Source organism: Paramisgurnus dabryanus, chromosome 20 (genome assembly GCF_030506205.2).
Source record: "Paramisgurnus dabryanus chromosome 20, PD_genome_1.1, whole genome shotgun sequence".
In the NCBI taxonomy this organism is placed as follows: Eukaryota; Metazoa; Chordata; class Actinopteri; order Cypriniformes; family Cobitidae; genus Paramisgurnus; species Paramisgurnus dabryanus.
In genome coordinates this window covers 19208535-19222838 of record NC_133356.1, presented here as the reverse complement: position 1 = coordinate 19222838, position 14304 = coordinate 19208535, and the positions used below count along the sequence as shown (strand labels likewise).

General features: G+C 37.2%; 1 protein-coding gene across 7 annotated transcripts in view; it reads left to right on the top strand.

Moving 5' to 3' along the window:
• The window catches only part of zswim8 (zinc finger, SWIM-type containing 8), a 42877-nt gene extending 31301 nt beyond the window's left edge, over positions 1-11576 (top strand). For 2 of the 7 annotated variants that reach the window (XM_065296935.2, XM_065296931.2), the window contains 6 exons: positions 92-272; positions 4285-4344; positions 5087-5236; positions 5539-5658; positions 7938-8116; positions 10031-11576. In XM_065296935.2, coding sequence (XP_065153007.1) covers positions 92-272; positions 4285-4344; positions 5087-5236; positions 5539-5658; positions 7938-8116; positions 10031-10234 — 894 coding nt within the window. In that variant the 3' untranslated portion in view covers positions 10235-11576. Of the gene's footprint in view, positions 1-91; positions 273-4284; positions 4345-5086; positions 5237-5318; positions 5407-5538; positions 5659-7937; positions 8117-10030 lie in introns of those variants that run through there. The other 5 variants (XM_065296932.2, XR_010547035.1, XM_065296934.2 and 2 more) reach the window with 5 other exon arrangements.
• The last annotated feature ends 2728 nt before the right edge of the window (positions 11577-14304 follow it).

The window sequence follows — 14304 nt, the reverse complement described above, 5'->3', positions numbered from 1 at the left end:
CGTGTGGCCTTTAAATTATGGAATGCGAGGGATATAACTCAAGGGTGACTTGTCTGAACCTGGTTTTAATAGTATCTGTTTATCTTGTCAGGGAATGCACCCAGCCTTCATCGGTGCTCAGTTCCCGTTCTCAGTGGCCACTGGCCCTCATCCTCCTATGGCTGCGACCGCTGTCACTTTCCCTGGAGTTCCTGTCCCGTCCATGACTCAGATTGCCGTCCACCCGTATCATGCTGCAGAGGCAGGTCTGCCTCTTAGCACTGCTGTGGCAGGTAAGAAGAGATGCAGAATAATTTAGTCCATCGGTATAGAATGAACTAAAATGAGATGAAGATTAGTCATATAAGAAAGTGCATTTACATACACAAAATGAGCAGATATCAAAAATCTGTTTATTGTCGAAACCTGTTTACATGCAAATCATAAACCGGCTATGCTGAAAACTGCCCACATGGGATTTGGAGATTTGTCAGCTTTCTCGCAGACAGTGATGTCACCACCTATATTCCATATAGTCATAAAAAACAGTGGGAAATCTGTCTGCAGAACTTGTAAATGTCACAAAAGTTTTACATTTCTCCGTCAACTGCATGAGTCGAGAGCAGACTTTTATGTTTTGCTTTATGCTTCCATTTGTGACCTTTATCTTTTAAACAGTTTATAAAAACTTATTTCTGGGTTTTTTGGCTTGTTAGCTGTACATCTTGTCACACAGCAGCTTTTAGGCATTATTCAGATTTTTGTTATAAGCCAGAAATGTCAAGGAGGCGGCCTTTCGCAATACAAAGTCAATAAAGACGGTTGGATTGTTTTCCCTGATGGGTGTGGTTTTCAAATTAGCATAACTGCGCTCTGTCTCTATACGCGGAGACAGGCGCACATAAACAAATTCGGGAGAACGCCGATTGAGGCATTTACATGCATTGGTGGACGAAGTACACAAAAAAGTACTTGAGTAAAAGTACAGATACCCTTATCAAATAATATTACTCCACTTAACAATGATTTTTATTTACTGCATTTTTATTTACCTTGAGTACTTTGTAGGGGAGAGCGGGGCAAAACCTAACGCTTTTTGGTTTTGGCTCAATTATTCAAAAAAGATTTAAGTCTGATTAATTATATTTTTACACAAGCAACACACACATCTCTGCTACAAATGAACATTTGAAGTTTGTTTCTAGTACTACCTATTCTTGGACAATTGCACCAAACGTAACGGAACTGCAAACGTTACAACTTACCCCATACCCCACTGTAATTGTAAGGAAGGGGGCTAGGTGTAACACTTGATAAATATTGAGTTTGCAGGCAAATATTTCAATACTATTTTGTCTATATACTTGAAGTGGGTATTGTTTATATATGTCTATAATAGAACAGAAACAGAAAATTTTCGGGCCAGCATCATGAGTCTAAATTTCAGTCAAAACCGTTCTATTTCATCATAAACAATCTGAAAACAGGGCTTTAAGTGTAAAATACCGAACTTGTCCTTAAACGTTTTCTAATGTTAGGCTAACGTTACGTTAGAGATGTTATAGATTACGTTCAAATATGTTGTTGACTAAGCTTAGAACAGATGTAGACATCCTTGTTTAATTAATCCACGTTTAGTTGGTGTTGTGGTCTACCGCAGGGGTCTTCAACTACTTTTCTTCGGGGGCCAGATTTTAAAATTGTAAATATGACACGGGCCAAACTTTTACCCCTATTTTTACTTTTGATATATTTTTTACTTTAACCATATACATGTGTGTGTGTGTCGTTTTTGTTACTTTTGTTGTAGTATATTTGAAAAAAACATATTAAAAACTTGAAATTTAAAAGCCTTTTAATTACTGAAAACTAGGGATGCACCGATAGGATTTTTTTTGACCGATACGGATTTAAACAGACAACATCTGGCCGATACCGATAATAAACACTTGTATACAATACTATACAGCTGGTCTATAAGCTAGTTTATTTCTGCATCAAATTACTTTTACTGAACATGGATTGGATCTAATTAACATTTAACTGACCAACATAATAAGAGCGGCACAAATTAAGCTAAATCAAATATAATAAGACAGCATGACAACCTTCAAAGGTGGTTTTTGCTAATCAGCATTTATTTTATTAACAACATTAACTCATTTTTTTTTTACATACAATGGATTTCTTTATGCAGTTAATTAATTAACAATCGGTATCGGCCTGTCTCGTGCTATTGCCGATATGCCGATGGTTTCAAATTCATCAAAAATCGACCGATAAATATCGGCGGCCGATACACCGGTGCATCACTACTGAAAACTCATATTTCCTTTATTAATAACATGTAAGAGCCAAATAGTAAAAGTGTAAAAGATCAACACTCCTTAACATATTTTGTTTATAACGGTTTAACTTTCATTAATTGTTACATGTCAAGTATTCACAACATATAACCAGTCTTCTCCTAATGACTAAAATTGCACTACATGTTTTTTTAAATATTTTATAGATATATAGGCTAAACAGCCTTTCCAATGGACATTACATACAGATATAACTGTCGGGAGTTCGCTCCCTAGTGGTGCTCGTAATGAAAATGTAGTTTAATTGTAAATCTGTCATGGGAGAGAACCTTTAATCTTCGAATCTATGTATAGTTAATATAATTTACTTACCAGTAATTAAAGTATTCAAGCGTTACTGATAAAGTTAAACAAAAACAAAAAAATTAATAATTTTAACTGCACACAGTTTTGATTGGAACACACTGAAATACATCACTTCCGGTCGCCGCGTCACATGCGGTGTAGTCGCATAAGTTTATTTTCTTTAATGCATCCAAAGCTCGAATTGGATCAGATAATTATGCACCAGCAGATGGTTGGCACCCCACACAGCCCCTTTCTGTGTTGTGTTGTCTTGTACAGTGGAAAGGTAAACAACGCTGAATTTAAATCAGACAATGGTCGTTTCTCAATAAGGCTGCAGCCTCCGGAGGTTGCATTTCCAGGCTGCATACGTCATTAAGTCTTATTTCAGAATTTTAACAATTATAAAGTTGAATATTATTCTTAGTTAATCGTAAATTGTTGTAATATGCTTATGATTTGTGAATGTAATGCTCAGTTAACTTAAACTTGATGACGAATGCAGTCTGCATATGCGACCTACGGAGGCTGCAGCCTTCCGATTGAGAAACGGCCAAAGGTGACCGGCGGGTCGGATAAAGGTGATTGGCGGGCCGCACTTGGCCCGCGGGCCGCCAGTTGACCGTAAATGCACTCAGTGGCCTGTTGGAAAAAGCAGTTTTATTTTACCGAAAGGGGGTGGCACAGTGGCTCAGTGGGTATCTGTCCCTTCTGTCCTTCTTTTGTTAGTGTGGGTTTACTCTGGTTTCCTCCCACAGTCCAAACTTAAAGTGCCCCTCAGATGGTATTTTAAAGTTGCCTTGAGTCCCTTACAACAGGTTTAAATGCATTTTCATTTAATACATTCATATATCTGTCTAAACCCCTCCTTTCTGTGAGCTTGCTCTGATTGGCCCAGTATGTTTTGTAAGTGATTTTGTCTTTCCGCGTACAGCGCATGTCAGAAATGAAACACCCATTGCCATATAATGCTAGGGTACAAATCTACATTCACAATGGTTGATCACTGACTGATGAAACATTAACATCTGTTAACCCGCGCATGTTGCTTCTGATGTAAAAACTTTTCACACGGAATCGCGTTTTTATTTTTTTTATTTATTAAATTTTGCAGACATACAAAAATATGACATTAGTTACAAAATGGAGCAAGTTGTCTGAAGAAGAAAAACAAACAAAATAACATAACGACAATAATACCCCCCATCCTCCCCAGAGGCACGGAATCGCGTCTTTGCCAATTTAATCTGTTTTCAAACTGTGGGTCGGGACCCTTAGTGGAATCAGGTGGGACGCTCAAAGTCACTTGGTTGTTGTATTGAATTTTTGTTGTACACAAAAAACTACTTTGGTAGATCCATGATATGCATATGATCATCCTTTGGAAGTGGAAAAATACGAATTTGGTTTCACAGTGCGGAACAAAAGCCTCTTCTCAACATGAGGTGTTTGAGGGCAGGTCATTGTTAGTCTACACTGTGTAGAAATTGTTTGTGGTAAACCAGCCATAAACGGGAATCATGCAAATGTGTCACTTAGCAATGAAGATCCATTACAGAAAAAAGATTCAAATTACTGACGACTCGTTAAGGCGATTCAGAGTCAACTCCTTATTTTGGAAGACAATAACTTTTTATTTATCGTGCACTTTCAGATGAACGACTTTGCAGACCGTTTACATTGATGGACAGCTACATTACACACTGCAGTAAAGGTAATTTTAGAAAATCCATCTGAGGGGCACTTTAAGTCATGCAGATTGGGTAAACTGGAGATGCCAAATGACCTTCCACCAACTTGTGTATAGCTGAGCTGGTTCTGGCCATAAACATAGTCATACCAGCTGAAATTGCATTAAATAAACAAAAAAACCCAGCCAATTATTTCTAAATCTGATAGTCATGGGCAGCAAATGCCTGAAAAAAGCTCTTTCATGGTTTTAGTAACCAAAAGCTTCTGGCCTTTGCATGATGCTATATCCACTATTGGTGTGTGATAAATGTTTTCTTTGAACTTTTTATCACAAACACAAAAAATACTTTTTGTCATCAAAATTAACCCAAACTTGGCAAATTATTTTAAGAGTCTTTTTAAAACAGAATATTTTGTCTCTTTTTTTTTTAACTAAATTGTAGGTAAAAAAAAATAACGTTACATTTATGCACACTTTTATCCAAACAGTGGGTTTTAAGCTATAGATTTTATAAATGTGCATCGCTTCAATATTCAGACCCATGACTTTTGTATTGCTCGTGCTAAGCTCTGCCAGTTGAGCGACAGTAAAGCTAACATGAGGTCATTTAAATAGTTTGCAATTTTAACTCTTAATGTACTCTAGTGTTCATCAGTTTAGCATAGATTTATTTTCCAACGTCCTGGTTATGAATCCATCTGCAATCAGATCTTATTTTGTCCCTGAGAAGACTGAATGCTCCTCTTCTTCCGGTTTTCCCCAGCAGGAGGGGCCATTCAGGCTGCATCCCTTCCAGGACTCTCATCCCAACCAACCTCATTGGTCAGTGCGCCTTTTCCTGTGGAAGACGAGCAGCACAGCCAGCCGATCAGTCAGCAGGGACTGCACTACCTCCACTCGGCATACAGAGTCGGTAAGGAAAGCTTATTTCTCATTGCGAAGATCCTTTAGGGCATGGCTTGCCTGTCCTTATGTTGCTGTTTTGCACCCAATAGGATCCATCTGGTCCTGAATTGTGGTGATTAATTATCAAGAAAGGTGAGGGAGAGGTCCATGTTGCAGGACTGTCAAAGAACTCTCACAGTGAGAATTATTAATTAAGGCATGATCAGTATAAATCATGAAGATTAGGACATGGGGTGCATGAGGCATTTTTAATACTTGAAGGTGCAGCGGCTCAGGGCTAAACCTGATTTTTTTTCTGTCTTTGTTTAGGAATGCTGGCCTTGGAGATGCTGGGAAGAAGAGCCCACAACGATCATCCCAACAACTTTTCCCGCAGTCCCCCATACACAGAAGACGTCAAATGGCTGCTGGGCCTGGCTGCACGTCTCGGTATGCTCATATTTTTTGTTTTATTTCCTGTGTTGCCTGCAAAAATAGCTGTGATGGTGAAATGGGTTGATATATGTTAGCATTTTACCTTGCTGTCAGCTGAGCAGAGAAATGTGATTCAACAGCAATCTCCAGCAGAGTTATTGACATTTTGATGTGTTTCATTTATCGTGGAGGTGTAACCCACCCAGATCGCAGCATGTTGCCAGGTTTTTATGCTACGCTAGAAAATGCAGAGGTAGAAAATATATTGCAATGTTTTTGTCAGGCACCCTATAAAATGACAAGCTTGTGTTTTTTTCCGTAATAATCCTCTTGGAAATGTGTTTGATGGTCAATCAGGTCTCCCCATGATTCCTTTTAAGGAATATTTAAAGCGAAGATAAACTCTATTGATGGCATCTGTTGAATACAGATGCTACATAAAATACTTTTTTATTAATGCACTTACAATCGAAAGTCTCTGAAGTAGTTCTGCTTCAGAGTTTCAAATAAAGAAATGTTGACAGTTATTCAGTTAAAATGTAAAGGATCTGTACAGTTCATCTAATCTGACTAAGGTTCATAGGTGTAGGGACGCATGATTTAAGCATTGGGGATCGGGTGGTTTTAAGCAGTGCTGTAACAAAAATGACAAAAAAAAAACTCTAACCCATTTCAAAATAGTTAATATACAATACATGACTCTGTCTGTGAAATCCAGGCTAAGGTCTCATCATATAATAATGAGATAAGCATCAAAGTTTGATTTCAATCTTCGACATGACCTTACTCATTCAATACTAAAGATATCAAAGTTATATTTTCACAGAATTTTCTTTACATTATGTAGGATGATTTTGTCAATCACAAAAAATGACCTCAGCTGGGTTTTAGCAGACAGGGTCATATTTATTATAGACTATGGATATATCCAGATTAGTTGAATTTAAATCTCAACTCGGTAAAAGGTATTTTCAATTATTGGTTTCTTGTTTCACAAGACTTTTTTTAAGATGTAAAATAAATTTTTTGGTGTCTCCAGAGTAGGCATGGGCCGGTTACTGGATTCAAGGTATACTGAAGTTTTAAACAGTCGAGGTTTCAAAACCACTAACATTTTCTGTAATACCGTTTGCAAGGTATGAGCTGGGTTTACACAAAATTAATAAAATCATTAAGTAATGTAATTTACATTTAAAATATATTACAAAAATATTTTTACAAAGAAAATTATAATTTAAAGGCTTTATTTTCACCCAGCATACATGTTGTATGTTGCTTAGAAATAAAATGTATTGTGTCCAGTTAAAAGTTGTTTGTATACATCTAAAAAAAAAACACATTTTAGTGTTGCAATGGCAAAACGGCAATACTGTGAAGCTGTGGTATTTTTGCTTAACCCTTATGTGTTGTTGGGGCCATTTTTGTTATTTTTAAGTCTTAATTTGGCCACAACTTTCTCTGTGTTTCAGCGAATAGAATGATTTTTGGTGACAAATCTTATATTTATATAAATTTTTTCAAAAACATAACAATATACGTGGGCAAATTTACTACCCTTACGTGTTGTTAGCAGCTAAAAATGGCCACTAAATTATCATGCTGTAAAAATGTATCAGATTAATTTTTTCCCCAAATTTTTTGCATAAATGTGTTAATCAACCTCAGTACTGATCAAAACTACCAAATGTTTACCAAAATTCCATGATTTAACTCTTTAATTGCCAAGTTTATAAGTGGTGTCACTGATTTGGGAAAAACACACACAAAATGACCGATTTTCAATATAAAAAGTGATTGTGGACTGGTTTTTCTTTTATCTTTTTCACAGTCTTGGGCATGTAAAAGATTAGTAAAAACATTGGCTTTGATGCATTTTTAGTTTTTGGGCAGCATCAGATTTTATTTTTTTCTCCCTCATTTATTGTTTGTGGCCATTTTTGCCCCATTGACTTCCATTATAACAACATTTCTTGATTGCAGAGCCATGACACCTTATTATCATGCATTTTTGATTCTTTGTGGTTTTACCTTTTGCAAAGAGGTAAAATTTTTCATTTTTTCTGTTGATCATCATGTGGCACCATTAACCCTTTAGTAAGCCTGTGCAAAAAACAAAGTCTAAATCCTGGCTTGTACATAGTTATAGGGACTATAACAGCATATTGTGTGCGTGCGTGTGCGTGCGTGTGTGTGCGTGTGTGTGCGTGTGTGTGTGTGTAGGGTTTAGTGTTAGTATTGAGGAGAGAGCACCTCCGTCACCCACCAGTTAATGTTACTTTCTCTTTCTTGTGCAGGTGTGAACCATGTGTACCAGTTTTGCGTTGGTGCAGCAAAAGGCGTTCTGAGTCCATTTGTCCTGCAAGAGATCATTATGGAGGCTCTGCAGAGGTTAAACCCAGCACATATCCACGCACACCTCCGCACCCCTGCCTTCCACCAGCTTGTGCAGCGCTGCCAGCAGGCCTACTTACAGGTACAAATTCCCAAATCACCACGAAATAGCCTGGGGAGCTTATCATGCGCATATTATTACTAATAACACTGCTAATTGGATAAACTCTGAAATAACTCTCTTTCCCAATGGGCGATCCAAGAATAAATTCTACCCTCAATGCAAGCATTTAAAATTACACTCATATAAATGCTTTCCTTTTGCATCATGTTTTTGTATTGAATCTGTTACAACCACCTATTGGTTAGACTCTGTTGGAAGATCTGCAAAGTTTTAAGGAGATGATTTGTTCGGGGTTTTAGAGCATTCAAGTGGCTGGATTGTGATGGCATTGTCGCCCACACTGAATATAAATTGTGCATGAACAATTCTGAAGTGTTAAAACTAGAGAGGAAAGCTCGAGTCTGTTCACAGGATGGGGCATACTGATGAGAAAGCATCAAACACACTGTGACAGCCCAAAGCCATGAGCCGCTGCCTAGAGGAGCACACGCATACTCTGTCTCTCACCCACACTCGTGCGCACACACACACACAAACACACGACCCCGTCTTGCAGTTATCTGCTTATTGGCTTGAGACTATATTTTGTTCTTTCAGAGACTTCTAAATTTGTTGAATCAGCAAGCTATGCAGATTGCCTACGCAAGTGGCCACCATTGTCATCGCTGCCTTAAATTAAAAAATGCGCGGACCAGAGAATGTCTGCCACTGTTAATCTTTGCACATGAATGTTAGGTAAATGTGAAAGGGAGAAAGTGCCAGCTCTAATTCACTTTCTCCATGCGTGCCTAATAAGACAAGGGACCCAGAGGATGTAGCCGGACGGAAATCTGCCCAGTCATTTTGATGATGCTGGTGGGAAATATGCTCCATATGCTGTTACTTTCTATAAACATCCGGAGACATGACACTGTATAAACCTTTGCATATTTTATTAAAACAGGTTCAGGGTAGAGGCACCAAGTATAAGAATACATTTATGCATTGCTGGATGCCTTTTTCTAAAGTTTGTGTATTTGTTGGGAATTTAACCCTTTAATTACTCTGGTAACACAGTTTGTTAATCACATTAATTCCACTAAATTTTTGGCAGCTAGAAAGAGTCACAATCAGGGTTCCCACGGGTCCTTGAAATCCTTGAAAGTTTGTGAATCTGTGGGAAAAATTAAAAGCATTGGGAAGTTTTTGAAAATATACATACATAGATACAGGTCATTGAAAGTGATTGAATCTATTTTATGTTTTATTTTATTTAAAAAAATCCATATTATTCCCTGTGTAGTGTAGGATAATATCATAAAAATTTTAGATTTTAAGCACATGTGCTAAACTGTTTGCATAAATGCTTATATCTTCTGTATGCAAATGTTGATTCATACCAGAATGCTTTTTTGCATAGTTGTGTTTGACACATTAAAACTTCTCGAGTATGTAACTGTTGTTCCCTGAGAAGCGAACGAGACGCTGCATCTCCCTTGTTTCCTGCATCTATGTAAGGCCATCTTTGGCAATATTTCAGATAGCGCTATACTTCCTGGCTCCCGCGTCACCCTGTCTTTGTCATTAAGCCTCACCATTGGTTAAATTTGATATACACATCAGACACACTTAGACCTGTAAGCATCCCCAAACTGTCACCGCAGTGACGCAGCGCGAGTTCCCTTGAAAGGGAACTGTAACAATGTATCTTAAAAGGTAACACGATGTAACCTTGCTCTCACTTGAAATGTGTCCCCACATTTAGTCCTTGAATTTGAGGGTATTGGATCTGGAAAGTCCTAGAAGGTCCTTGAATTTGAAGTTGACCAAGGTGTGCGAACCCTGCACAATACTAATGCCATACTTGAATTTCCATTTACAGTACTACATTTATAAAAAAAAAGATTAAAATAGCATCATACCACCACATCACAATGTCTCTTCTTTTTTCAGTATATCCACCATAGGTTGATCCATCTGACTCCGGCAGACTATGACGACTTTGTGAACATCATTCGAAGTGCACGTTCTGCGTTTTGCCTGACGCCAGTTGGCATGATGCAGTTCAACGACGTCCTGCAGAACCTGAAGAGGGGCAAACAGACAAAGGAACTCTGGCAGAGGATCTCTTTGGAGATGGCCACCTTCTCACCCTGACTGCTATAGAGACCAGCAGGGAAAAAAGTCATTATTATACCTGCAGCTATTCCCTAGACTTTAACACGACACACGGCTATCACTTTTCTCCTCTAGGAAGTGTAGCCAACCCAACTTCTTGTACAAGTCCATTCACGTGACATTTAGTCCCAACGTTTTTAAAGTCATGTAAATGTGGCTACTGGAGCAGGTAAATTCCTCCATTTGATGGGTCCCTCGTTTGAGTCGTTGATCCCAGTGTTGTCCGATTTTCTTTTTGTTCTCTCTCTCTCTTTTTCTCTCATTTTGGTGTGTACTGTCAAGTAACTTAATGGCTATCAATGTTTTCTCTATTTGTCCTAACATCCTGCATTCACTGATTTCTGTGCTTTGCTTTGTGATCCCCTGAGTTCATTTAGACGTTCAATAAAGGGGATGAAGGTTTCCACTTGCTATGTTAATGTTTGGTTCAAATTTAAACGATACCACTGAACGTCAGGATCATACTGCAACATTCCTCTACCCTGGAGAGCAGATTCTCCACCGGTCATAAAGGATTTCAACGTTGGAAAATTAATGGCAGTGTAAAAAAAAACTTTGTTTAAAGGATCGAAGAGACATTTATTAGGACAATAATCAAAGTACGGGTGAGGATTCTTGAAATGGTTTGTTTTATCTTTCGTTTTTAATACTTTGTATAGTGCGGTGTGTCTGAAGAGTAAGATGAGGAATGGAAGAATGTTATTACTGATTGCTTTGTGGGTTCCCTTTTCCAGTCAATTGCTGGTGCTGACTTGAGTGCTGGAACAGAGAAGTCTGGCTGGACCAGATTACGCAACTTTTGAATTTATAAATGTCAGTGCTGACTTTTGTCCCAAACTATCAGGGCTTCCTGATGTTTAAATTGGTTGCTTTTTACAGCTTGGACAAGCAATTCCGGATACAATTAACGAATGTTGGTATCTGTGCAATTTCATATTTTTAAAGTAACCTAAACCACACATCTGCTATTTCTTGTTCTCAGTATAATATAGGTTAACTGCTTCCCTCGGCTTAGCGTAGTTAAGTGGTCAATAAACGTCACTGCCAGATTCTCATGTTCCCAGCATCAGCTCACCCCCAGCTTTGGAACTCATTAGTGGAGAGTGAGTGCGTAGAAAATGTACTGTGATATTTTTGTATTCTTCAAGTGTAGCTTGGTTGAAAAAACAAACAAAAATCTATATAAATACATATAAATATATAAACTGTGCTGATTGAAAAACGGCTGTAATCTAGAATAAACAGGGAAAAGAGAAAAACTAAATTGGAACAAAGCAATATTAAAAATGTAGAGTTTACTTAATAAAGATAAATGAAAACACTAGTTTTTAATGTGTCTGTGTATGCATTTAAGACCAGCATGTGATCGTATCCCTATATAAATACAAACATGGATAATAAGAAGAGCTGGTATTTAAATAATGTAGATATTAAGGATTACAAGACCTTCATGATCTTAAAAATCTTGGTGTATGTGTAAATGTTTTATAATTGTGCCATCTTATCAATTTCTTGCACCGGAAAACTAAAATTGTATTAGGAAATATGAATATTAAAGGGACACTCCACTTTTTTTTTTTAAATGCTAATTTTCCAGCTCCCCTATAGTTAAACATTTGATTTTTTCCGTTTGGGAATCCATTCAGCTGATCCACTTTTAGCATAGCTTAGCTTAATCCATAGAATCTGATTAGACCATTAGCATCACGCTAAAAAATAACCAAAGAGTTCCGATATTTTCCTATTTAAAACTTAAAGTGCGTGTTGCAGGTTTTTTTTTTACGAATTTGTGCAACTTGCTTGTGTGTAATAACCATTTAAAGTGTTATCCATTGTATTTTATGTTGTTGGGTATCACAAAACCCGAAAAAGTATGAAAAAGTACAGCGGTTTGCAATGATTCTCCTTTCCCCCACAACGCACTGTATGACGTCTTGCTGGGGAGAGAATTTACCAAAGCCGCATTGAGAGCATTGAGAATGACTATAGAAAGACGAGTAAAGTACAGTTTTGATAGCGCAGATTATAGATAGATAGATAGACAGACAGCTGCTGACTGCTGCGTATAAAATGATTGTGTGATTTGTTATAATCGCATAAACAATATAACAAAGCATCCTTTTATTTCACAAAACAATATATTTGAGATATTATTTGATAGACTAGTAAGTGTGGATTAAGGATGTTTAAAAATCTCTAGCCTGGTGGTCAGGACATGAATGGATCAAATCAGCAGATTTGCGAAGTTTTATTTATCTCCACAGATATCATATAATAATTAGCATGGTAACTTTGCAGTATAACACATTATATATTTCCTACGATGTATATATGATTTCCAAATTGTATACGTAAGTATTAAACAGCAATAAATGTCTCCTCTATCTCTATGGCTCTGGCTGAGGCTTTCTCCACTTCTACCCAACGTGACGTCATCGCAGAATTGCGTAAAAAAACCGTTAATACCAAAAACGTAAAAAAAGTGTTCTTTAAGACCATTTTTGAGACCTTTTAAAAATTATACATATATCTTGAGTGTTTTATGTACCCATTAATCGACAGTGGTGGTTAACCTGCAACACGCCCTTTAACTCTTTTGTAGTTATATCGTGTACTAAGACCGACAGAAAATTCAAAGTTGCGATTTTCTAGGCAGATATGGCTAGGAACTATACTTTCATTCTGGTGTAATAATCAAGGCTTTTGCTGCCGTAACATGGCTGCAGCAGGCGTAGTGATATTACGCAGCAGCCGAAAATAGTCCCCTTGGTTACTTTCAATAGCAGGGGAGTATTTTCAGGCACTGCATAATATTTAAAAAATATCGAATCTCCTTGGTTATTTTTGAGTGCGATGCTAATGGTCTAATCTGATTAAATGGATTATGCTAAGCTTTGCTAAAAGTGGTACTGCCACACCCGGAGATCGGATGAATGTTTTCCAAAACTGTAAAAATAAAATGTTTAACTCTAGGGTAGCTGGAAATTAGCATATTTTCCAAAAAAAAAATGGAGTGTACCTTTTAAAGGAAAGCAGCCAGCAAGAGCCTAAAAGAGATGTCAAGAGCAGATTTCTCCAAATTTTAGGCAAAAGGTGACTACACTGAAAATGATTAAATATAAGTTGTATTTATTTTGAATTCAGTCACAACATAATTCCAAAAGTTTCATTTGTGTTTAAATGTAAGGAAAATATTAAAGTGTCCCAAAACTTCCAAATGGTAGTGTATATATATAGACATGCAATTATATAAGTTAAATTGTTTTAGGTAATCTTATTTCATTTTTTTTACGATAAAGGCTTTTTTACAGACTTAGGTCCCAAATATCTTTTTGTACATTTTTACGTCAAAGGCTATTACAGTTTTTTTTACAGACTTTTTACAAGTGTTAGAAAGAAATAGTCCCAAATGAGCGAAACAACTTCACATATCCAACATTGGACTTTTGAGTGTTTTCATCACATGGGGGCGCTAGAAGGTTAAACATCTACATTACTCTGCTTTATTACTTTTCCTTCAGTGCAGATCAGACAGACAGCGAACTTTAATTAAACACTCGCACGCTCATTTTAAGTGTGAAGAGGAACATTTTGATGATTTGTGTCTTGCTGATAAACCATTATTGGTTACACTAGAATCTATTAATGCTTTACATCGTCAACCCACCTTACATCAAAGTCCATTATAGATGTGCGTCTACAACACAAATGTTTTAGTACAATGCACGATAATCCCAGGTCGGTCCTTGTTTGGGCCCCTACCTGAAAAAAAAAAGATTCCCTCCTCCGAAGTATGTTCACATATTGCACATCGTGGGGGTTCTTGTGCACAGATTTATCTCTTAAACTTGTATATCAGGAATATTTAGTTTAAAGTGTGATTGAACATCATATGAACAAGTACAAAACATCCTACCAGAGGTTCACGTTTTAAAAATAATATCAGATAATGTCACGTGAAGTGTTAGTAAGTTTGTAATTCCCCCCATTGCAGGGACTGACTTGGTTTCTCCCAGAATTTTCGGTAGGTAGAGCGTCTCAAGCCAACA